Consider the following 25,634-nt stretch of genomic DNA (forward strand, 5'->3'; position numbering starts at 1 on the left):
ACAAGCTGAAGAAAGAAAAAGAGAGAAGGACAATACATCAACTACAGGATGACGCAGGAGAGATACACTACAGGAATGAGGATAAAAAGAACATAGCAAGAATATTTTTCCAAAAATTATACAAACAGGAAGAGTCCTCAGAAGAAGATATTAGACAATATCTAAACAAAGCCAATATCAAAGAGTTAGAAGAAGCACATAGAGACTTGTTGGATAGGCCAATTATGATAACAGAAGTAATAGAGGCGAGGAAGAAACAGAAAATAAATAAAACCCCAGGTCCGGACGGAATACCTGCAGAGTTTTACAAAAATTGCCAACACTCAATAGACGAAATCCTACATGGAGTATTTAACGATGCAATTCTGTAAGCCACAATCCCTAATTCTTGGACAGAGGCCATTATTACATTGATACCAAAAGAAGAGACTGACCATACACATATTAAAAACTGTAGACCGATATCCACTTTAAACGTGGATTACAAATTATTTACATCGATTATCACAGAAAAAAATCAAGAAAATAATTAATGAATACATCCATTTGGACCAAAACGGCTTTATCCCAAAGAGACAGATAAGAAATAATATGAGATTAATAATTGACATATTAGAATATTATGAAATGAATGTAGATAAAAAATCAGCCTTAATTTTTTTAGCTGCACAGAAGGCCTTTGATAACTTAAACTGGAAATATCTCACAGTACAACTGGAAGCTATGAAATTCGGCGATAAATTCATAAATATGATAAAGAAAATTTATTCTTCACAAACAGTAAAAATAGCAATAAACAGTGATTTGACAGAACAATTTCCAATATCAAAAGAGGTGAGACACGGGTGCCCTCTGTCCCCCCTGTTATTTATACTAGCTTTGGAAACACTTTTGAAGGAAATTAGAAGAGATAAGGAAATAAAAGGTCTAAAAATTAAGAGGGATGAATACAATCTACAGGCTTTCACCGATGATATCGTATTTATTACAGAGCAACCAATAACAACCGGCATTAAATTATTAGACCAAATAGAAAAATATGGGAGAGTAGCCGGACTCAAAATCAATAAACAAAAAACAAAGATACTAACCAAAAACCTCACTAGCCAACAAGAAAAGGAATTAGAAGACGAATTACTACAGATGACAAAGAAAGTAAAATATTTAGGAATATGGCTCACCAATAAAAGTTCATCAATTAGAGAAGATAACTATGACAAATTAATAAGACAAATTAAAAAAGATTTAGAAACCTGGCAAAAACTACAATTGTCATTCTTGGGAAAGATCGCCTCAATTAAAATGAATGTTCTACCTCGAATTCTATACCTATTCCAGGTGATCCCAATAAAACTGGGGGAGAATTTCTTCAAGGACTTCAATAAATTAATATCAGATTACGTTTGGCAAGGGAAGAAAGCAAGAATTAAAATAAAGCACTTACAGGATACAAGAGAAAGAGGAGGACTGGCACTACTGGATTGGGAATCATACTATAAAGCATCAGCATTAATTTGGATCAAAGAATGGATGGAACTCAAAAATAAAAGATTACTGAATTTGGAAGGATTTGACCTAGAACGAGGATGGCATGCATTTCTATGGGAGGGCACCGATAGACGACATGGATATTTTCAGAGGCACATGATTAGACACGCACTATATCAGACTTGGCAGGGCATCAAAAAAATACACTACAATAAAATTCCAGAATGGTTGTCGACCATGGAAGCTCAGATCTACCCAAACGCCATGGACAACACCAAAATGAAAACTTACAAAGACTTGCTAAACAATCAGGGGGAACTAAAACAAGAATTGAAGGACATGGGTACAGACATTGACTGGTGGCCATACTTACAAATAAAATCGAGGTATAAGAAAGATTTGGCACAATTTGGATTCCAAAAAGGCCAATATGAATTAGATAAAATTCTACAAGGATCACAAGACAAATTGATTTAAAAAGTTTATAATTTTTTACGAGGATATAAATTAGAAGAAGAGGTGGTTAAGGAAAACATGATAATTTGGGCAAAGAATTTCAGCTACAACATTGAATTAGACAATTGGGAAAAATTATGGACAATAAATTATAAATTAACAATGTCTGTACCCTATAAAGAAAATTTGTACAAAATGTTTTATAGGTGGCACCTTCCACCGGCCAGACTGGCAAGAATGTTCCCCAACTCTCCCCCAACATGCTGGAAATGTAAACTCCACAAAGGAACTTATTATCACATGTGATGGACCTGCCCAGTGGCAAAACAATATTGGCTAACGATCAGAAAACAAATAGAAGAAATAACCCAACAAAGAATAGAAATGAGGCCAGAAACCTTTCTATTAGGTATAATAAATGGACAATATGAAAAGGAAATCAAATACTTATCATTCACATAACGACAGCAGCGCGAATAATTTTTGCACAAAATTGGATAAGTAGTGACATACCAATGGAAGATAAAGTAATTAGCAAAATCATGGAATGTGCAGAAATGGACAGACTCACAAAGGAATTACAAAATAGAGAAGAACACGATTACTACCTAGTATGGGAAAAGTGGTACACCTGGTTGGAAGGCAGAAAAGGGAAAAATTAGGAAGTAAGTGGAGTGACCTAATATAGTACTAGGAATATAAACTACGAACACAGGTTAACAATGAACCATCAAGATAGACATAAGAGATAGACTAATAATAATGAGGAGTGAAAAGCACAAATAAGAACATACAGTACAGGTACGATAAACTTGATATATATTTGAATTTTTGTTTATATGTTTACATGTTTTGTCATGATTTGTTTTGTTTAGTTTGCATTTTCAAATAAAAAAAATTATTAAAAAAAATAAATAAAAATTTCCAATTCAGATTGTCAAATGCCTTTTGGGCATCAAGGAAAACCAGTGAAGCTTGTTTTTCCAGGTGTGCTTCGTAGAATTCTAATGTATTTATTATTATTATCATGTTGTTTTTGATTTGTCACCCAGGAAGGAATGCATTTTGATCTGGGTGTATATAGTTATTCATTTTTTAAAAAAATTTTCAGCTATAATTGCTGCAAATATCTTGTAGTCTGTGTTTAATAAGGAAATCGGTCTGTAATTCTTTATTAAATGCTGGTCTGTATAATCTTTAGGAATAATGGTTATTATCGCCTCCGTCCAGGTTTCTGGGATTTTTGCATTTTCCAGAGCATCATTGTATAATTCTAACATTATTTGTCCCAATTTTTCCTGTAAATTTTTATATAATTCCACCAATTTTTTGTTGTTTTTTCAGTGCCAATTCTATTTCCAGTTTAGTTATTGGTCTATTTAGTATTTCTTTTTGTTCTTCTGTGATTTTATTCATTTCTGATCCTTCTATATATTGTTTAATTTTTTCTTCCTCTATTTCTTCCTGGTGATATAAATTTGAAAAAAAAATTTGAATGATTTTCTTTTTAGCTTCTCTTTTGAACTGCATAATCCCATTCTCATCTTTGAGTTGGTATATCATTCTTTTATCTTTTTCTTTTTTCAGTTTGTACGCCAGCCATCTACCAGTTTTGTTCGCAAATTCAAAATAATTTTGTTTTGCCATTTTTATTCTCTGGGCTACTTCTTTTTGAGTTATCAGATTTATTTTATGTTTAATTATGTTCCTTTCCTCTTTTACTTTTTTGTTTTGGGGATCTTCCTGTAATTTGTATTCTACTTTCTTTAGTTCGTCATATAGTTTTTCTTGCTCTTGTCTCCTTTCCTTATTTTTTCTCCCTATATACGCAACCGTTAATCCTTGTATACAGTATATGCCTTTGCCATGACCCAAATGTTTTGTAAGGAGTTGTCTTCTTTTTTGTTTATTGTAAAGAATACGTCCAATTCATTTTCTAACATTTGTTTGTACTCTTTATGTCTACATATATTTTGGTTCATTGTCCATCTCCTAAATCTTTTTTGTCCCTTCCATTTAATAATTATTGGGTTATGATCTGCCCATTCGTTTACCCCATCTTTATTGTTTCTAAGACAGTCTGAATATCTGCAGTCATCCAGGCCTTATTTATTCTGGACCAAGATTGGTGTGGGCAAGAATAGAATGTGTATTGGTTTTCATCTTCATGTATTTCTCTCCATAAGTCTCTCAATTTTAATTCCGAAACCATATTAAAAAAATCTTTTGGTAGTGTGTGTTTCTTTTTTTTATTTTTCTTGTTGCTCTTGTAATCTTTTTAAACATCGACTATGGCATTATAATCTCCAATTAGACAAACATTTTCATATTGCAGATCTATTACTTTGCTGTGTATTTTTTTAAAGAATTCGTGTTGGTTTTTATTAGGGGCATATATTACTATTAATTATAATTTTTTTTCCTTCCATTTTTAATTCTACCATTACAATTCTACCCTCTTCATCTGCATAGATTAACTTTGATTTTATCTTTTCTTTTATATATACCGCTACTCCTCTTTTCTTTTTTTTGTATCAGTGATGTGTATAGTTTTCCTAATAGTTTTTGATGTTCTTTTTTGATGTGTACCTCTTGAAGACATATCACATCTGCTTCCAATTTTTGTAATTTTATAAATGTTTGTGTTCTTTTCTTTGATACATCTAATCCATTTATGTTTACTGAAAAAAGTTTAATTACCTCTTCCATTGCCTACTGTTGTTGTTTTTTAGTGTTTCTTGTCTCCATCCGCATTCTTGGTTTCACCCCTTCTCTTTTCTCTCGTTCTTTTTCCTGGGTTTTTCTTATTTCTCTTTCTCACTCTATTTCTTCTATTTGCTCTTCTTCCTGGCTTTTGCTCTCTGATTTCTCTTTGCTTTCCAGTTCTTCTTCCTCTGTGAAATGTAGATTATAAAATTCTCTTGCCTTCTCTAATGTATCTAGATTATATTTTTTATCTTGCCATGTAATTAAAATTCCATCTGGTGTTAGCCATCTAAACATTACTTTGTACCTAATCAGTTGTGTTGTTAAAAATTGATATTGTTGGTGTTGATTTCTAATCCTTCTTGGTATTTGTTTTAAAATTATAATTTCTTACCTTTGTAAATCAAGGTTTCTTCTCGTGATTTCTTATATACTTCATCTCTGGTTGTTCACTTTGTAAATCTAATATGTACTTCCCTCTCCAATTGATGTCTTCTTGTGTAATTAGTATGTACCCGGTAAATTTCATCAATCTGTCTTCTTATTTCTGTCTTATCCCTCTGTATTATTTCTGACACTATTTCCGCCATCTTTTCTCCCAGGTCTTCATCTTTCTCTTCAACTATGTTTTGGAAATGCAGGAAATACAAAGCTTTCTCCCATTCCAACATTGCTATTGAATCTGATAGTTCCTTATTCAATTGTTGTGATTTCTGCTCCAACGTGTCCATTTTTGTCTCTACTTGGTCTATTTTTGTTTCCATGTTTTTGATTCTTTGTTCATTTTCTGTTATTGTTTGTTGAATGTCCCCAATTTTATCATTCATATTCTTAATGTCCTATTTTACTTCTCCAATTTCATTTTTAATTTCTGTATGAAGTGTTTTCATTTCGTCATGATTGTCCGCAATTTTCTCTTGTGTTTTTAGTAAGGTTTCTTGAATCATCTAGAACATATTTTGCATGGTATTTACTGTCATTTCTGGTTTTTCCTTTTCTTTTCCTATCATGTTATCTATTGTTCTCTGCTGTAGGGGTGATGCCACTGTTGGTGTAGGGTTTATAGTTGGTTTTTTTCCAACTATAAACCCTATAGCTATAGTTGTTGTCGTTGACATTTTTAAAGCTCTTGTAAAGTTTTTCCACACTATCATATAATTATTTTTCCTTTTTCTTTTTTTTTGGATACACGTATTTCTGTAAGTTTTTCTTATATAAAAACAATTTTAAATACACACACCTTTGCTTATATTCTGTATAAATTTCAACTTAATTTAAATTCATCCAGTATACAATATAATCAGGTTTTACTTTGCAGTATATCTAATCAGTACAATTTATTTAATTTACTTCTGTTCTGCTTCTCTATTATTATTTTTTTCTTCTATTTTTATACCCTCTGTATATTACTATACCTCACTTAATATCTTATTCATTCATTCATTAATACTCTATGACATTCCTTTCTTTCAAACTCTGTAGATTAACAATGCAATAATTAGTTATATCTTTAATACGATCTTTTTTCTTACTTTACTATATGTGTGTGTGTGTGTGTGTGTGTGTGTGTGTGTGTGTGTGTGTATAAGAAGCGATAGACATCACGATCTCCGGAACATTTAAAAGTTTAAAAATTTTATTTTAAAACTTGTGCTAAGCTTTCGTCGGCCCCTACTGACTTCGTCAGAGTATAAAATCACCATTGAAGACCTGCTTGCTTTTATGCAATGCTGATCAATTTGGTCATTGTTCGTGTAACAGGCCCACACCCTTGCCTTCCCCCTATAATTATCTTATTTTCTGCCTTAGTCATGCTGACAGATGATGATGCACTTTCCTCTGCCGCCTGCCCCATTGTGTGTTGCCTCTTTCTCTCCCTGGGGGGTAACGCAGGGTTATCAGGCATTGCTTTGAAGGTATTACTCCCGGCTCCCTCTCCCTCATTGTTATGCCTTTCCCTTTTAGGCGCACATGTTGCCTCCTCTAAACCCATTTGTTTTACCCATGATCTTGTGATGGGTCTGCGTTGTTCTTCCTTACACCCCCTATCTCCCTCATTCTGCTGTTTCCCTAACCTACTCTCTTGCCCTCTGCCAGGGTTTGTCACACCTTCATTGGGCCAATCTCTATGCCTAGAGGAGGAGATTTGTCCCCGATCTCCATTCAGTCTTAGTGATCGGTCCTCCTTAAGTCTTTCCTGGTGCCGTAAAGCCTATATGCCGGTGGTATGTCAATATGTCTATTGAGGGAGTTGTTGTTAGAGAACCAGGCTTCTTTCAAGAGGTGCCCTCCTTTTGTTTCATCGTAGGCAATGACTTCGGTCTCTTGGAAGTTGAACTCGTGACCATGCTCCTCCATATGCATCCAAATCTGGGAGCGCTGTTCCTTACATCTGACTGCTAGTTTGTGCTCATGCACCCTCGTTTTCAGTCATTTTGATGTTTCTCCTATGTAATGACCTGCGCAATTGCTGCAGTTAATATGATAGATTATTGAGGAAGTCTCCTCCTTTGGCAAAGCTTCTTTTCTCTCACTCATTTCAATATTTCATCTCTTATTTCATCTCTTAACATGGATCTCTCTAGGTACTTTGTATCTTCTTGCATAGCTTGAGTTGACTCTATAAATTTGATCAATCACCGCTTCTATCACATCTTTCTCAGTTTGCAGTGCTTTGGCCAGCAGGTTTGTAACCAGTTCTGTTAAATCCTCCTCCTTGTTTTCTGGTATGTTCCGAAGTCTTAATATATATGAAGCTTTCTCCATTTCCAATGTTGCCATTGCATCTTTCAAATTTTTATTTGCTTGTGCCAATCTTTGGTTTTCTTCTTTTATTTCTTCCATCTCCCCCCGCCCCATTTCTTCTGTTTTATTTTCAGTTTTCTGGATTCTTTGTTCATTCTTTGTAATCCTTTGTTGAAAATTTTCTAGCTGGAAATTTATATTAAGGACCTGTTCATTTATCTTATCCATTTTTTCTTCCATTTTATGCTGGTTACTTTTCATCTCATATTTTATCTCATCATGATTCTTCCTTGTATCTTCTTTCTGTGAGGCAATTGCTTCTTGAATCATCTGTAACATTGTTCGCACTTCTCTTTGCAAGTTATTAGCTTTTTCTTGTTGGAGCATGAGTCTATAGTTTTCCAATGTACTGGACTGGGAGCCCCAGAGGAGGGGGCTGAAGAAGTCTTTTTACCAATTTTGGTAAGGCTTGAAGCATCAATTTTTATTCCCACCCTCCAGTTACTCAATTATAACATTGTCTAATATAGCAAACTTATTCATCTTATCAATAGACAATTTAACTTACACCTTAAGTTTTACAGTTTTTATAATCTTTCATTTACCTATCACCTTTATAATCCAGCAAGTTCTAGTATTTAAATCCACCAGAGCAAGATAAAGTTTATAATCCAACTCTTTCCATCAAAAATGCAATTCAACTGATGTTTGTAATCTAAAATCCAAATCCAGAGTGGCCAGCTTGTTTTGTCCAATTCATAAATCTAAGTTAATGTTTGTAATCCACAATAGCCCTTTTATGAGCTTTAACGAGTCCAAACAGTAAGTCCCACCAAATAATAAATAGCAAAGCATCTTATTTTCTCTATGCCAGCAGTTCCTTGTCAAGTTAATAATTTCCCAGCAGTTCTAAATATTTATGTCTGGGTTTCAAGCCAGGTCTTTACATATGACACATTTCAAAAACTCCTTTCTCTTTGCCACTAGGTGTCACTTTCCCTCAGTTAGCTCTTCAAGTATTAGAAACACAAATAAATTTCTTTAATATTCTTTAATTAATTATTCTGACCCATCTGTACTCTCAAAGGCCATTTAGCAGTCAGTGCTTGTCATTTAACGTTTTTTCTGTTAATTCTGGTTTTATATTCTACCTTCTTTATTCCAAATCCCCACTTGTTCAGCTGCCGCTTTTTTTCCCTCTCTGTCTCCCCAGTCATGTTCGGGAGTATTTTTTTTTCTTTTAGGGGTCTGCCTGTTCCAGGGAATATAGTTCAAAGAGGTAGAGAAGAAAAAAGTCTCATCCAGCTTCAAAGCATGATGTTAATGATATTTTTTTCAAATAAAGTTGTTTATTTTTTATTTTTATACATCTCATTGCTTGAATGGTTAGATACTTGGCTATCATACATTTCAATAGAAATAAACATAACAATATTATTCCTAATAATTACAATTCATTTTCATTTCTAATTTTACTAACATATAACTTCTACTAGGTATCCATATGGTCCTCAAAAAAACAACTTACATCTATATACTAGTAAGACAAAGGAGATGGTGCTAGATTTCTGGAAGCACATAGAGGAACCTGTCCCACTGTATATCGAGGGGGGCTGTGTGGAGAGGGTTTCCTCTTTTAAATTCTTGGGAGTGCTTATTAGTCAAAATCTCACCTGGAAAAACAACCCATCCCTGGTGATTGGCAAGGCCCAACAGAGACTTCATTTCCTTAGAGTCCTGTGAAAAAATCAAGTGGAACAACGGCTGATGTCCTCTTTCGATCGGTCCACAATAGAAAGTGTCCTCACATACTGCATTACAGTATGGCATGCTGGTTTAACTGCTGCGGACAGGAAGGCACTACAGAGAGTGATCAATTTGGCACAAGAAACCATTGGTTGCCCTCTAATGGATGACATCGCCAGGTCTCACTGCTTTAGCAGATTAAGAAAGATACTCAGAGATGATTCACACCCTGGTCAGTGTCTCTTCGCACTTCTACCATCGGGCAGAAGACATTGAAGTATACCCAATTGAACAAATAGATTTAAAAATAGTTTCTATCCTTGGGCTGTTAGACTCTTAAACACAACCACAATCACTCCATGCACACACAGAAATGTCTGACTAGTTTTTCTTTTTCTTTCTTTTTCTTTTTCCCCCCTAATTACTTGCATAGGGATTATTCTTTATACTATTTATGTTGTTCGTAATTTTTGTCATGGATTGCACCAGTGAGGCTAAAATCAATTTCATTGTATACATGATGTACAATGACAATAAAGGCTATACTATACTATACTATACTATACTATACTATACTATACTATACTATACTATCATCCTTCAGTTCTAAAACTTCTCCTAGTTCTTCCGTACATTATATCATCTTAATATCTATTTTTACTATTCCCCTCTTTTATTTCTACTTCTCTTTTAGCCCTTTTTCTTTTCTCCTTCACCTATCACTCTAGTAATAGAAGCTGTGTGTCAGCCTCCACTCTTTCATTGCTTGCTTGCTCGGCTGCCATGAAACGGGGGGAGGGGGGAGCTAATGGAATTCTTGGGAGGAAGGAAGTGAGCTGGTGGAGAAGAGGAGAGAACTTTTCTTCAGCGTTTTCTTTGAAGCTGATAACAACTCAAGGTTGACTGTCATGGCATAGCAGGAGGACGGCACCACCAGACGTTGCACCCCACATGACCCCTGAGGAAATTGTGGATTGGACCATTTATGCTGGACAGTTGGGAGAAGGCTTTTGGGGATGCTTTCTATATGTGATTTTCACGCCTTTTGCTTCAGACCTTGCTTTCCTTTGGTTGCATTCAGTTCATACTCAGTAAAAGTACCTTTCTCTATGAAAATGGAGGCGGGGTTTTTCTTTCTTGAGTATTGAAATGAGGCACACCTGACATTAAGCAGGGTCTGTTTTAACAGCCATCCCAGACAACTACTGTGGGGGCTGAGCAAACAATGTCTGACCAGGTCAGTGACCAGGAACAAATGGGGTCAGCCGGCTCAGCAAATTCATCCACACAGCCTGCCTGGGAGGCATCAGACTGGATGGCTAATTTACAACTGGAGGAAGATCCGGAGAAAGCAAAATGGTCGCTGTGTGTGGGAAGGTTACCGGAGCTGGAGAAGACCCCCCAAGGTGTAACAAGTACAGACACCAAGGGGGAGAAGCTGACTGGCTGCAGGAGCAGAAAGAAAATCTCCTGGTCGCACAGGCCCTGCAACTTTTGAGAGAGGCTGAAGAGAGCCAGAAAAGCCGGGAAAGGTATGCATACTCCACCGGGAGGGAGGAGGAATGCCCCAGGGGTGGAACAGAGGCTGCTGATTGTGGGGAAGAGAGAGACCAAGTTGGGGAAGGAACAGCTCAAGCCTCCAGAACTTAAGTGGCTGCTGAGGCAGCCCAGGGCCCCCCGGCAAAATAGGCACTGCCCCAGAGGCAAAGAAAGCCAAAATTTCCCCTGATATCAGAAAGATTTGGAGGAGACCCAAAGAAATTGGGATTTTTTCTGACCCAAGTGTGGAACCACATGCAGGACTGGGGGGAGGATATCTTCTCAGATGCCGCATGCATGAGATGCATTACCAAGGCCCTGGAGGGGCTAGCAGCTGAGTGGATGGTGGGGCTCCACAATGAAAATTCCCCCCTGCTGAGAAATTACAATTAATTCATGACAGCTCTCAGAATGCGGTTTGAGGGCCCATTAGCCGAGCAAAGGGCAAGAATTAGAATGAAGGCCATTCACCAGGGGTGGAGATCAGTGGCGGAGTACACCCAGGAGTTCCGCAAGTTGGCACCCTACATGAGAGGGTGTTCAGAGGTGGCCCTACTGGAGAACTATAAAGATGGGCTAAATGAGGATGTCTACAAGGATTGCCGTTCCCGAGGGGCCCCTAATGATCTGCAGAGCTGGTACATGTTGGCAGTGGACATGGAGATCGACTTGGCCCGAGGTTGTCTCCGTGGTGGGCGTACCTAGGATCAACCACCCTCCTCATTCCACAAGGGGGCACCAAAGGCTGCAATGGGGACAGCAGGGTCAAAACCAAAATCCTCCGTGTGTTTCAAATGTGGGAAGGAGGGGCACCAAGCTGCTGAGTGTTTCTCCAAGCCTGGAACCAAGGTGCCCTCTACCGGAGGAAAGGAAGCTTATAAAGCACCAGTGAGAGCCCACAAGACTGCCCTAAAAGGAGTAGAAGTCGTTGAGTTCGCTCCCCTGAAACAGGGTGAGTTGGGAACTCCGACCATCGCCAACAACAGCGAAACCAAAACCAATTCCGATGAAGACCTCCTGATAAATCAGAATGGGGGCCCCATGACCATCCCAGTAGAACTAAAAGTACCACCCACCGGGGCCCATGGGTAGATGCTATCCCTTCTAGATTCGGGATGCACCAGATGTGTCATCAGCCCAGACATTGTAGAACAGATGGGTCTAAGACTAAAAATGATGAAAAGGCCTATTGCATTCTGTCAGCTAGACGGATCAGTGGGGGGGGGCAGCCCATTTTGTGACCGAGCCAATTGAGATGAGGATGGGGGATCACCTAGAACTCTGAGTTTTATTGTGACCCGGGCATGGAATGGGCCCTCCTACTTGGGTTGCCCTGGCTCCAAAAGCGGAATCCACGCATAAACTGGAAAATGGGCATGTTGCGCATCCACTCCAAACAACCAGGGAAGAGGGGGGAGGAACTCCATTGTGTGAATGAAGGGTGAGCGAAGGGGCCGCAACTGCGACAGACCACATTGTGGGGGAAGAAAGGATCCCAAAAGAGTACCGGGACCTCCGGGAGGTGTTCAGTGAAAGGGCGTCAGACGTACTGCCCCCCCCCACTGGCCAATGGACTGTACCATTGAAATCCTCCCTGGGGTAAAACTCCCTAAACCAAAAATTTACCCCATGACCCCCCGGGAGCTGGGGGAACTATGAGACTTTATTGACAAAAACTTAAAATACGGTTTTATCCAACCAGCTAGGCTGCGGGTGGCAGCACCAGTACTATTCCGGAAGAAGGATGGGTCTTTTCATCTGGTGGTTGATTATAGAAATTTAAACATGATTTATGTAGAAAATGACTACCCCCTGCCTCTCATGAAGGACATGTTAGCCCACCTAGGCAAAGGAAAGATTTTTACAAAGCTGGACTTATGGGAGGCATATTACAGAGTTCGGATTAAAGAAGGAGATGAATGGAAAATGGCTTTCAATTGCCCATTAGGATGTTTCCAGTTTTGGGTGCTCCCTTTTGGATTGCAAAGAGCCTCTGCCATATTCATGCAACTAATTAACAAAGTGCTGCATGAACACCTGTAACGGGGGTGCTGGTCTACCTTGATGACATGCTTATCTACACTGAGACCATGGACGACCATGTAAAATTGGTGAGGGCCATCCTGAAAAAACTTAGAGCTGCTGAACTGTATGCTAAACTATCAAAATGTGAATTCCACCAAACTAAAATTGACTATCTGGGGTACTGCATCTCACATGAGGGGATAGAAATGGCCATGTTGGAATGGGCTCCCCCACGCATCTGCAAACAACTACAGAGTTTCCTGGGATTTGCTAACTTCTATCGACAATTCAACCCCTCATTCGCAAAAATTGCACTATCAATTACTAATCTTCTGAAAATGAAAGGAGAAGAGAGGCCAAAGCCCTCCCAGCCTCTCAAGTGAACTATGGACTGTCAGGCTGCGTTTGAGAAACTAAAATGACTGTTTGCTGCTGAACCAGTCCTTAAACATCCTGACATGGAAGCCCCTTTTGTTGTACAGGCTGATGCCAGCGACGTAGCCATCGGGGCAGTGGTACTTCAAGCGAACGCAGAAGGAAAGCTGCAACCTTGTGCCTATACCTCTCGGAAATTATCGGAGACCAAGAGGAGATGGGAGAAAGAGGCTTTTGCTGTTCGTTGGGCACTGTTAACATGGAGACATTTCCTTGAAGGGGCTAAACACCCATTTGAGGTGTGGACCGACCACAAGAACTTAGAAGCTTTTAAAATGCCATGAAAGCTGTCCCCAAAACAAGTCCGCTGGGCTCAGCACTTCAAACAATTTAATTTTTCCCTGCGCTACCTTCCTGGAGGGAAGAACTTCATGGCAGATGCCCTTTCGAGACTGCCACAATATAATAGTGTTAGAGAGGAAGTGATTCGTCTGATTATCCCCTCAAAACAACTGTCGGCACCAGTAGTTACTAGAGCCCAAGCAAAAGCAGATCCAACTTTGTCTGGCAACTTGACCATCAACTCATCTAAAAACTGATGAGTGGTTTTTGGCCCTTTCAAATGAGTGTACGCTTTAAGAAGGACTTGCCTGGGTGGGAGCTAAGCTGTATGTTCCCACCAATCTAAGAGTGACAGTATTACAATACGCCCATGATGCCAAAGTTGCCGGGCATTTTGGTTTCATGAAGACACTACATTTAGTTAAACGACAGTTCTGGTGGCCCACACTAAAGAAGGACATAGAAGCATATGTGGCAAGTTGTCCTATATGTGCTTCTGCGAAGAGACCTCCTGGGAAGCCACCCGGATTGCTTCAGAGTGTTGCCAGACCGGGAGCCCCATGGAAGGAAATTTCTATGGATTTTATTGTTGAATTACCTGAAAGTGGGGGGGGAATACAGTCATTTGGGTGGTTACTGATTTGTTCTCTAAACAAGTGCATTTTATCCCATGTCCTAAAATCCCTTCTGCTAAAACGCTTGCAAAATTGTTTGTCCAACATGTATACAGATTACATGGGGCTCCACAGCAGATAATCTCGGACAGAGGAGTTCAGTTCACCTCCCACTTTTGGAAAGAGTTCCTAGGGTTGTTAGGCTCCACCCAAGGGTTAAGCTCCGCCCACCACCCTCAGACCAATGGGGCTTGTGAGAGGACCAATTCTGTGTTAGAACAATACCTGAGATGCTACATAAATTATCAACAAGATAACTGGGCAGATTTGCTGCTGTTTGCAGAAGTGGCCTATAATAACTCTATACATAGCAGTACTGGGTTTACTCCTTTTAAGGTGGCCTCCGGCCAAGATTCCATACCCATTCTGGAGTTGCCTCAGGAAAACCCAGAGATACCCTCCTTGGTTGAGTGGATTGAACAGTTATGTGGCACTTGTTCAGTAACACGTAAGGCTCTGGATGACGCCCCTCGAGCTCATAAAACCCAAGCCGATAAGAAAAGGATTCAGGGTTGGAATTATAAAGTAGGAGATATGGTTTTCCTTTCCACCAAGTACTTACAAACTACCCAAAAGTCAAAAAAACTTGGACCCAAGCACATGGGTCCTTTTCCTATAGTCCGTATCATTAACCCGGTTATGGAGCAATTGGAGTTACCCAAAAACTTGCGGAGGATTCATCCGGTATTTCAGGTCAGTTTGCTGAAACCGGAGCATTCGTCCCCTTTACATCTGGACCAAGAACCTCCTCCTGTCCCCATACTAATTGAGGGGGAACAGCATTTTGAGGTCAAGGAAATATTGGACTCTAGAAAGCATCATGATAAGGTGCAATATTTGGTGCCTTGGAAACATTTCCCATTATCTAAAGCTGAATGGGTAAATAAGCAAGATGTTCATGCTCCAAAACAACTGCAATTGTTTCACTCCAAATAGCCTGATAAACCTAATCTATTTTTTTTTAATTTTAAATTTATATACCGCCCTTCTCCCTGAGGACTCAGGGTGGTGTACAGCCAGAATTAAAAAACATAAAATACAAATATTAAAAAACAATTAATATATATATAAATTTGGCCCAAAATTAAAAATACAAACCAATTAAAACATTTAAAATTTCTTCTTAAGCCAGCCCGGCTTGCTGGAAAAAGTGGGTTTTAAGGGCACGGCGGAAGGCACTAAGGTCTTGGATTCTCCTTATCTCTGGGGGCAACTGATTCCAGAGGGTAGGTGCCCCCACAGAGAAGGCCCTCCCCCTGGGGGTCACCAGCCTACATTGATTGGCTGATGGCACCCTGAGGAGGCCCTCTCTGTGGGAGCGCACGGGACAATGGGAGATCGTCGGTAGGAGCAGGCAGTCTCGAAGATAGCTAGGCCCGATGCCATGGAGCGCTTTAAAGGTGATAACCAGCACCTTGAAGCGCACCCGGAAGACCACTGGGAGCCAGTGCAGCTCACGCAGGAGCGGTGTTACATGGGAGCGCCATGCTGCTCCCGTCACTACCCACGCTGCTGCATTCTGGACCAGTTGGAGCCTCCGGGTGCTCTTCAAGGGGAGCCCCATGTAGAGAGTGTTGCAGTAGTCAAGGCGAGAGGTGACAAGGGCATGAGTGACTGTGCACAGGGAATCCCAATCAAGAAAGGGCCGCAACTGGCGAATCAGGCGAACCTGACAAAAGGTCCCCCTGGTTACAGCTGTCAGATGTTCCTCCAAGGACAGCTGCATATCCAGGAGGACTCCCAGATTGCGAGCCCTTTCTGTGGGGGCCAAAGACTCGCCCCCAATAGTCAGTGATGGAGTCAACTGACTATATCGGGATGCCGGGAGCCACAGTCACTCAGTCTTGGAAGGGTTGAGCTTGAGCCTGTTCCTCCCCATCCAGATCCGCACAGCCTCCAGGCATTGGGACATCACTTCAAGGGCATCATTGGGGTGGCCTGGGGTGGAGATGTACAGCTGGGTGTCATCAGCATACTGGTGGTATCTCACCCCGAAGCCACGGATGATCTCGCCCAGCGGCTTTACATAAATGTTGAACAGAAGGGGCGAGAGGACCGATCCCTGCGGCACTCCACAGATGAGAGGCCTCGAGGTCGACCTCTGCCCCCCTGCCAACACAAACTGCGACCGGTCGGAGAGAAAGTAGGAGAACCACCACAACACGGTGCCTCCCACCCCCAACTCTTCCAGCCGGTGCAGCATTATACCATGGTCGATGGTATCAAAAGCCGCTGAGAGATCTAATAGGACCAGAACAGAGGAGTAACCCCTGTCCCGAGCCCTCCAGAGATCATCAACCAACGCGACCAATGCCGTTTCCGTGCTGTGCCCAGACCTGAAACCTGACTGGAACGGATCTATTTCTTATTGTCATGCCTTTAATTCTGTAATTATTTGCTTTCTATCATTCTGGTTTTCTTGTAGGAATAATGTCTCTTCTGCAGGAGAGCCAAATGTCAGCCTCCACTCTTTCATTGCTTGCTTGCTTGGCTGCCATGAAACAGGGGGAGGGGGGAGCTATTGGAATTCTTGGGAGGAAGGAAGCGAGCTGGTGGAGAAGAGGAGAGAACTTTTCTTCAGCCTTTTCTTTGAAGCTGATAACAACTCAAGGTCGATTGTCATGGCATAGCAGGAGGATGGCACCACCAGACGTTGCACCCCACATGACCCCTGGGGGAATTGTGGATTGGACGATTTATACTGGACAGTTGGGGGAAGGCTTTTGGGGATGCTTTCTATATGTGATTTTCGTGCCTTTTGCTTCAGACCTTGCTTTTCTTTGGTTGCATTCAGTTCATACTCAGTAAAAGTACCTTTCTCTATGAAAATGGAGTCGGGTTTTTCTTTCTTGAGTATTGAAAGGTCCTGCCCCCCTTTTTTTAATTTCATATTTCAGTATGAACTTCTAGCATCCATTATAATTTATTTCAAGTATTAATATATATCCATTCATATTGTTGTTTTTCCAATCCTTCAATACTTATCTCAAATTGTCTAATCTCAAATTGCTTAATTCTAACTTTTTACTATTACTCACATTTTTATACATATTTAATAATACCCTTGTACAAATTCTATTTCTCTAATTTACAAAATAATTTTCCAATCTATATAATTCTAATGATAGTATATATTACATTACTACATTACTGATATATATTCAGAAATAATTTCCATCTCTTAGACTACATACAATGCAATTCTAATATTTATACGCATTATTAAAATATTTTCATAAAATATTTTGCTTTACATTCCTTTTCTTTTTCTTTATCGCACATTTTTCACCTGCATCCAAATTTTTAGTCTCCTTTTTTTGGGGGGGGGGGTTGTCTCCCATACCCTTCGTTTAATTCTTTTATTTCATCTATTCTTAAATCTATATTTTGACTATTCTCTCTATTTTTCTCCCCTCACCTTTTTTTCCCACCATCTAATTCTACAGCTATCTATTCCAACCCCTTTTTCTTCTCCCCAGCTATCTCCCTGTTTCCCCCATTTCCTTTTCACTTCTTTTAAAGTATTTTCCTTCTGTTCTGATCCATTTCACTATCCATTTTAATGATAATCTTGTTGTTGTTGTCTTCTTCTTGTTGCTTTCCCAAATCTGCTGTCTCATCCGCTCCTTCTAGTAGTTCCATTCTTTCCTCTTTGTCCTGGCCTTTACTTGTTGTTCTTTGCATTATATTTTCCAATTTTTGATCTATACGATATATACATCTAAATATTTGCATCATCTCCTTACATTGTTTTTTTATGAAATCCTTAATGTCTTGGTACATCAGCTCCATTTCATTGTCTCCATTTACTTCCATTTTACAATCATCCAATCTAGGAAAAGAAACCAGGGAGTTATCCACGCCTCTTCCAGTCACTTTTATTTGCTCAACAATATTCAGGGGTCACTTGGCTAAAGATCTTGTTTATTGTATAAATCTCCAATAATTTTAAAGTAAATACTTACAGTCCAGCAAATGTGGAAGATCCCAAAGTTGCACAGTTCTCCTTTTAGCAGCAGATGGTGCTCAGACTTCAAGTTGCTGCTGGCTCTGCATAATGCTGATAGTCCGTTTTTAATTGTTTTGAATTATAAATCCAAGATGTGGGCAGAATTAATAATAATGAAAAACAAGCTCCAGATTGAATTCCAGTATTTTTAAAAATACCTTTTCAATCCCACATCTTCTCTTTGAGAGTTCCATTTTTTCCCCTTAGTTTTCTTTAAAAAAATTATCTTCTTAAATATTCTGGGTTTTTTTTAACGTGTTTATTTCGCTGCTAACAAATAGTTGAAATATGCTTCCCCCTTGACTTTCTTGGGGTCAATTGTCAATAACAAATATTCTCTTACCCAGATCACAAGCCACTCACTTTCTTCACTCCTGCACAGTCTTATGTATTCAGGCTGACTTTGGCTTCATGGCAGCCATGTTTGCTGCTGCTGCTGCTCCTTGTTGTTGGTGGAGGGGGCTTTCCTAGTCAGGGAAGGGAGATGTGGCTCCCCTCTATCTGCTAGGTGGTCCCCCTTTTCTTCGCCACCCCTCCAGGGTGGCTATGGTCCCGATTTGGACCATCAAATAAGGAGAGGTCAGAGCCGGCCATGGGGCTCATGGTCCAGGCTTCTGAAGGTGCCGGAAATACCAACAGTAATGATATGTTAACTGGTGCCTTGGCAGCACCAACAACTTTCTTTCCTCAGTTGTGTGTGGCTTCAGACTGCCACACGACTGCAGCTGGCCTTTTCTTCTTTTTTTTTTTCCAAATTTTTTTTATTTTTCAAAACGCAAAACATAAAATACATCTTTTTAGAGCAGGTGCTTGTTCCGTCATATAATAAGTACAATTATTAAGATTCCCACAATCAATTTTGTTCCCATTTTTATCCAATTACATCTTTTTTAAAAAAAGAAAAAAAAATCTTATTCTAAACATTTATCATTTAATTATTTGACTATAAAGACCATTCTAAATCTCTATCATTTTAACAATAAATATTTCATATACATTTCTCAATTTAAGACCCATTACACCAAATCTATATTTCACCTCTTCTTGATCACAACTAATATCCAAATCTTATCAAAATTTTATTTCCCTTTTCTCTTAGTAGTTTATATAACTCCAATCTGATTATTTAACTGGTTCACAGTTATATTATTATTCTCCTGTAAAGTTTCTTCCACTTCCTCCTAATTTTATTTTTTAGCTGGTTCACATCTTGATCTGCTGCTTTCCAGCAAGGCTTACCTCCACTCCTGACCTTAAATTATTTTGGCTGGTTCACAGTATGATTTTAACTACACACCAACCTTATCTCCTTTATACCTCCTATATTTATTTTATAACTGGTTTACAACTTAAATAGTTGTTTTCCAGCAGTGCTTTCCTCCGCTCCCACCTTTATTTTTAACTGGTTCACAACTATATTTCAGTTGTTCCCCAGGTATAGTCTCCTCAACTCCTAACTTTATATTTTTTGGCTAGTTCACAGTTTAGCTTTAACTGTTACCCAGTATATGCTTTCCTCCACTCCTAATCTATATATTAATTGGTTCGCAGCTTTACTTTAACTGTCTTCTAGTGCATATTTTCCTCTGCTCCTACCCCTATTTTTAACTGGTTCACAATTATATTTCGACAGATCCCCAGGTATAGTCTCCTCCACTCCTACCTTTTTATTTTTAACTGGTTCACAGTTCCTATAAACTGTTACCCAGCATATGCTTTCCTCCACTCCTAACTCTGTTTATTGGCTGGTCCACAGCATTGCTTTAACTGTTTTCCAGCTCATGCTTTCCTCCACTCCTAACTCATATTTTAATTTTTAACTAATTCCAAGCTTTGTTTCAACTGTTTTCTAATATAATACTTTCCCACTCCTATTCTCTTATTCAATCTGTTAACTTCAAATTACTTCACAATGTATTACCCATATTGTTTTTCCATTTATTCTCCTTCATATTTCTAATTTAAAATAAAAATATATTTTAACAAATATCTTCCAATGTCTTAAAAAACCTTTTCTTCTAAGTTGTTGAATCTATGAAAAATTCAAAGTTTAAGAAAAAGTTAAAGCCTCCAGAGATCGTATTTTTTCTTAAATCATTTCTGCTCTTATTTCTTAATCAAATTATTTGTGTATTTATATATATATTAAAACAAGGTGGTGATAGTAATAAGGAAAATAATAACAATAGTAATTACAATAAAAAAAATAAGGAAGTAATAGAGACATCAGTAAAAAGGGAAAAGGGAGTTTGAAAGTAACAAAAAAAGAATTAAACAATTATATTAGAGAGAAAAAAGAGAGAAAATAGAGAGGGAAGAAAAAAAAGCAAATGAGAAAAGAATAAAACAAAGAGAAAAAAGAAAGATAAGAAATAAAAAGAAAGCATGGAAAAGAAAGAAAAGTATCTCCTAACATTAATCATTCACTCAATAACCATTATATCCATTTGAATCAAAATGTGATATTTTGTTATCTTGTTACTTGATTTATTCCATTGTTTGTTTGTTTTCTCCAATCTGTCCAAATGTATTTCTTTTCCCTTTCAGTGTCATCAAAGTTATAAATTCTGCAAAGTTAATTCTGGAACTATTCCATATATGGTATCATCATGTCTTCCTTTTGTTGCCACGCCTTTCTCTTATAATCATTTTTATTTAGTTCAGTTTCCATTATTCCATTTAATTTCTTCTTTCAAATCTTCCATAAATCCTCCAGTGAACAGATTATGTATCAGAAACCAAGGTCTCTTAAGTCTTTTCTCAGTATCAATTCAGTACAAGTAACAAGCAACATAGTCTCTCTTTTCAATTAACAAATAGTCTGGGATTCATACTTTCCCTTCAGAGCTAGCAGCCATTTTATCCATCATCATTTGTCTTTTGTCTTTACTTTTAAAGCATAGTTGTTTCCTCTTCTCCTTCCTCTCTCCAAGATATAATCCAATCTCACTCCACATTATCAGTCTAGCCTCATTTATCCACAGGAAGAAAAATAAAAATAGTTTAAAAAATTGTAACTAAGCCATTTCCACACAGTCATAATAAGTGCTTTCTATCAAACAGGTCCTTTGTCTTTTAGCCCCTGTAGTTGTTAGCCGCTATTAAAACAGGGGCTCACTTGTTGCAATCCACATCTGAGGGCAGCTTCCGCTTGGGTAATTGTTAAACTCACCCGGCATACAAGCTCCCTGTTCTTCTCCGCTTCTCCTTCTCTCCTCCAGCACGATCTTTGTTTCCAGTTGCCGCGGTTTCGGGACAGCCGCCATGGCTGTCGTTCCACTGCTGCCACCAGAGCTTTTCTTTTCTTTTTAATAGTTTTTATTAATAATAAAAAGAAAAAGACAAAACCAACATAGATACATTGAAACAACATACAAAACGAACACACATCAATTCAGTCCAATGACTGACTCTTAGAAGATATTACAACAGTGGGTTATTTTTCATATTTCTATTTGTATCAGTATTTACAGTCACCTATTTACTTAGTTATATATGTACATGTATAATTGACTCCTTATTTACCTCTATGCATTTCTATTGAGTACTCGAAAATCATCTTTATATTCCTATTTTTGCCTCCAGCCAGTTGTACCATCTTTGCCATACTAAATAGTAATCAGTATCGTCTTTCTCTTGTATTTCTTTTGTGAGCTTATCCAATTCTGCACATTCTGTAATTTTAGCTATTATTTTGTCTTCTGTAGGTAACTGTTCAGATTTCCAATGTTGGGCAAAGAGTATACGTGCTGCTGTGAGGATATGGATGATCAAATATTTTATTTCTTTGGTATATTGTGTTGTGATTATTCCCAATAAAAAGGTTTCCGGCCTCATTTCCAGTTTTTGTTTCGTGATTTCTTCAATCATTGTTTTAATTTGTTGCCAGTATTGTTTTGCCCTTCGGCATAGCCACCAGAGATGATAATATGTCCCTTTCTGTGATTTACATTTCCAGCACATCGGAGATGTATTTGGGAACATCTTGGCTAGGCGCGCCGGTGGGAGGTGCCATCGGTAGAACATTTTGTAAAGGTTTTCCTTATAGGGTATAGACAATGTCATCTTGTAATTTATCTTCCACAGATTCTCCCACTTATCCAATTCAATAGTATGTCCTATATTTTTGGCCCATAATATCATATTCTCTTTGACAACCTCCTCTTCTAATTTGTATTTTAATAGGTACTTATAAATTTTGGTAATCATTTTCTCATCTGTACTTTGTAATATTTTATCCAATTCATTTGGTTCATTTTGAAATCCGAATTGTGCCCGATCAGTTTTATATCTTGATTCTATTTGCATGTATGGCCACCAATCAATGTCTATACCCTGAGTTTGTAATTCTTGTCTTGTTTGTAATTCTCCTTCACTGTTCAGTAATTCTTTGTAAGTCCTCATTTTCTCTATATCCATGGCGTTAGGATATATTAGTGCTTCCATTGTCGATAGCCATCGTGGGATCTTAGTATAATGTTTCCTAATCTCTTGCCATGATTTGTACAATGATTCTCTAATAATGTGTTGCTGAAAGTATCTGTGATGCTTGTCCTTTCCCTCCCACAGAAAGGCGTGCCATCCACGTTGTAATTCAAAGCCCTCTAGTGATAGCATTCTTTTATTCTTAAGGTCTATCCAGTCCCTTATCCAGTTCAACGACGCTGCTTTATAGTATAACTCCCAGTCCGGTAGGCCTAAACCTCCTTTTTCCCGAATATCTTGCATACATTTTATTTTGATTCTAGCCCTTTTCCCATTCCAAATAAATTTTGTTATTATTTTATTAAGGTCCTTAAAAAAATTCTTTCCTGGCCAGATTGGGGTTACTTGAAAGAGGTAGAGTAATCTAGGCAGTATATTCATTTTTATGGATGCAATTTTCCCTAGGAATGACAGTTGTAATTTTTTCCACATTTCCAGGTCTTTTCTAATTTGTTTCATTAATTTATTATAATTGTCTTCTCTAATTGTTATTGCTTTAGCAGTAAGCCAGATTCCTAGATATTTTATTCTCTTTACAATTTGTATTCCTAATTTGTCTTCTAGTATTGTCTCTTGTACCTTTGTCAAATTCTTTGTTAATATTTTAGTTTTTTGTTTGTTAATTTTAAGCCCTGCGACTCTTCCATATTCCTCTATCTTCGCTAGAAGTTTGGTTCCTGTTATTTCCGGTTGCTCCATTATAAATACCACGTCGTCAGCGAAGGCTTGCAATTTGTACTCTTCTTTCCGTGTTCTCAAACCTTTTATTTCGGCATCTTTCCTGACTTCATTTAGTAATATTTCCAATGAAATTATGAACAATAGTGGGGATAAAGGGCAGCCCTGTCTCACACCCTTTTGTATATCCAGATTTTCAGTCATATCTCCATTAATCATAATTTTGGCCGTTTGGAGGGAATATACTCTTCTAATCATATGTAAAAATTTAGCACCAAAGTCCATAGTTTCTAGTTGCAGTATGAGGAAGTTCCAATTTAGATTATCAAAGGCCTTTTGTGCGTCTAAAAAGATTAAGGCTACTTGTTTGTCGATTCTTTTCTCGTAATATTCCAAGACGTTGATAATTGTTCTTATGTTGTTTTTGATCTGTCTTCTTGGAACAAAACCGTTCTGATCTGTATGTATGTATTTATGAATAATTGTTTTCAGTCTTTGCGTTATAACCAACATGAAGAGTTTATAATCTACATTGAGCAGTGAGATCGGCCTATAATTTTTAACTTGTGTAGGGTCTGTGTCTTCTTTAGGGATGAGTGTAATAATGGTTTCAGTCCAGGATTTGGGAATTTCTGCTTCTAACAGTGCATCATTGAGGACTTGGAGTAACAGTTCATCGATTGCGTTTTGACAGTTTTTATAAAACTCCGTTGGTATTCCATCCGGGCCTGGGACCTTGTTGTTTTTTTGCTTTTTCCTTGCTTCCACCAGCTCAGACATCGTAATTGGTCTATTTAATGCTTCTCTGTGGGACTCCTTTAATTTTGTAATGTTTGTTTTACATAAGTATTCCTTAATGTCTTCATCCCGAATCTCTTCTTTCTTGTAAAGGTTTTGACTATACGTTTTTTGTCTAGGTTGTTATGGTATATTTGTCCTGTTTTGTCCTGCAATTGAAATATTGTTCTCCTTTCTTTTTCTTTTTTCAATTTATACACTAACCAGCGCCCCGTTTTGTTTGCATGCTCAAAATGTTTCTGCTTTGCTAATTTGATTTTCTGTGCGATTTCTGTCTGGGTAATCAGATTGATTTTATGTTTAGTAAGGTTTAATTTTTCTTTTATTGTTTTGTCATGGGGCTCCTTCTGCAATTCTAATTCATATATTCTAAGTTCTTCTAACAACTTATTCCTTGACTGTCGTTTTTCTTTATTTTTTTTTTGCCATATACGCAATTGTAAGACCTCTTATATATGCTTTAATTGTGTCCCAAAGGTTTTGAAGCGATGTCTGTTCTTTAGTGTTTATTTGTAGGAACATCTTAACCTCTTTCTCAATCATCTGTATATATTCCTTATCTTTTATTATTCCGATATCCATCATCCACCTCCTTTGTTTTCGATGTCCTTTCCATATTATTTCAATGGGGTTATGATCTGCCCAGGTATTCGCTGCTATTTCGATATTTTTTACCTCCTCTCTGAGGTCTGCTGTCATCCAGGCCATGTCGATCCTAGACCATGACTGGTGTGGGTTCGAATAGTATGTATACTGTTTCGTTTGCATGTTTGCCTCTCTCCATACATCATGTAGGTGTAGTTCGTTGATCATATCTTTGAAGGGTTCCGGTAGAGTTTTCTTTCTGGTTTTACTTTGTTTATTACTCCGATAGTCTTTTTCTATGTCCATGATTGCGTTGAAATCTCCTACCATACAGATAGTTTCGTATTCCAGGTCTTTAATTATATTATGTAGCTTTTTAAAAAAATCATTTTGGCTTCCGTTGGGTGCATATATGGATATTAATAATATTGTTTTGGATCCTGTTTGTATTTCTATTATTAAGAAACGTCCTTGCTTCCGGTTTCCCTGTCTTCGGCGACGGCGGCGCCTTTTGAAGCTCCGCCAGCCCCGCTGCCCATAGAGCCGCTCCGAGACGAGGAAGCGGCTCGAAAACTTCCAAATCCATAGGATTGAGGAAGAAGAGATCGCAGGGCACAGGTCGAGCCCCTGCAAACCCCCAGGGAAGTTTCTGGGGAGAGAACAGGCGTGGCTCCCTCCCAACCTGCTGAAACTCCGGGCGACGTGGGACAATTCTGCTTTCGCAGAACAAGCCGGCTGCAGGAAACTTAAAGCGAAAAGAACCAGCTTTAATAAACAGTGAAATTACCTGAATCCTGAAACTTGGAAATGCAAGTATTAGCGCTTTGTTGACTTTTTAAACTGAGAAAAATGCGAATGAGTGAAAGTGCTTTGAAAAAACATGGCGCTTAGCCTTAGAGTTAACGAGCCAGCGAGTGTGGATTGGTGAAGTTATCTTGTTTTGTTACAAAGTTTCCAAGTTGCTACAAAGTTGCCTTGTTTGT

The 25,634-nt window shown here is 38.4% G+C and overlaps 1 protein-coding gene across 1 annotated transcript in view; it reads right to left on the reverse strand.

Annotated features, from left to right (window-relative positions):
• Positions 1-25,634, reverse strand: part of LOC148113433 (uncharacterized) — a 121,361-nt gene that overhangs the window by 47,009 nt on the left and 48,718 nt on the right. The window contains exon 2 of the mRNA XM_087871554.1: positions 4,951-4,957. Coding sequence (XP_087727680.1) covers positions 4,951-4,957 — 7 coding nt within the window. The remainder of the gene's footprint in view (positions 1-4,950; positions 4,958-25,634) is intronic.

This window comes from Pantherophis guttatus, chromosome 5 (assembly GCF_059756535.1).
Source record: "Pantherophis guttatus breed Tessera chromosome 5, ASM5975653v1, whole genome shotgun sequence".
Classification (NCBI taxonomy): Eukaryota; Metazoa; Chordata; class Lepidosauria; order Squamata; family Colubridae; genus Pantherophis; species Pantherophis guttatus.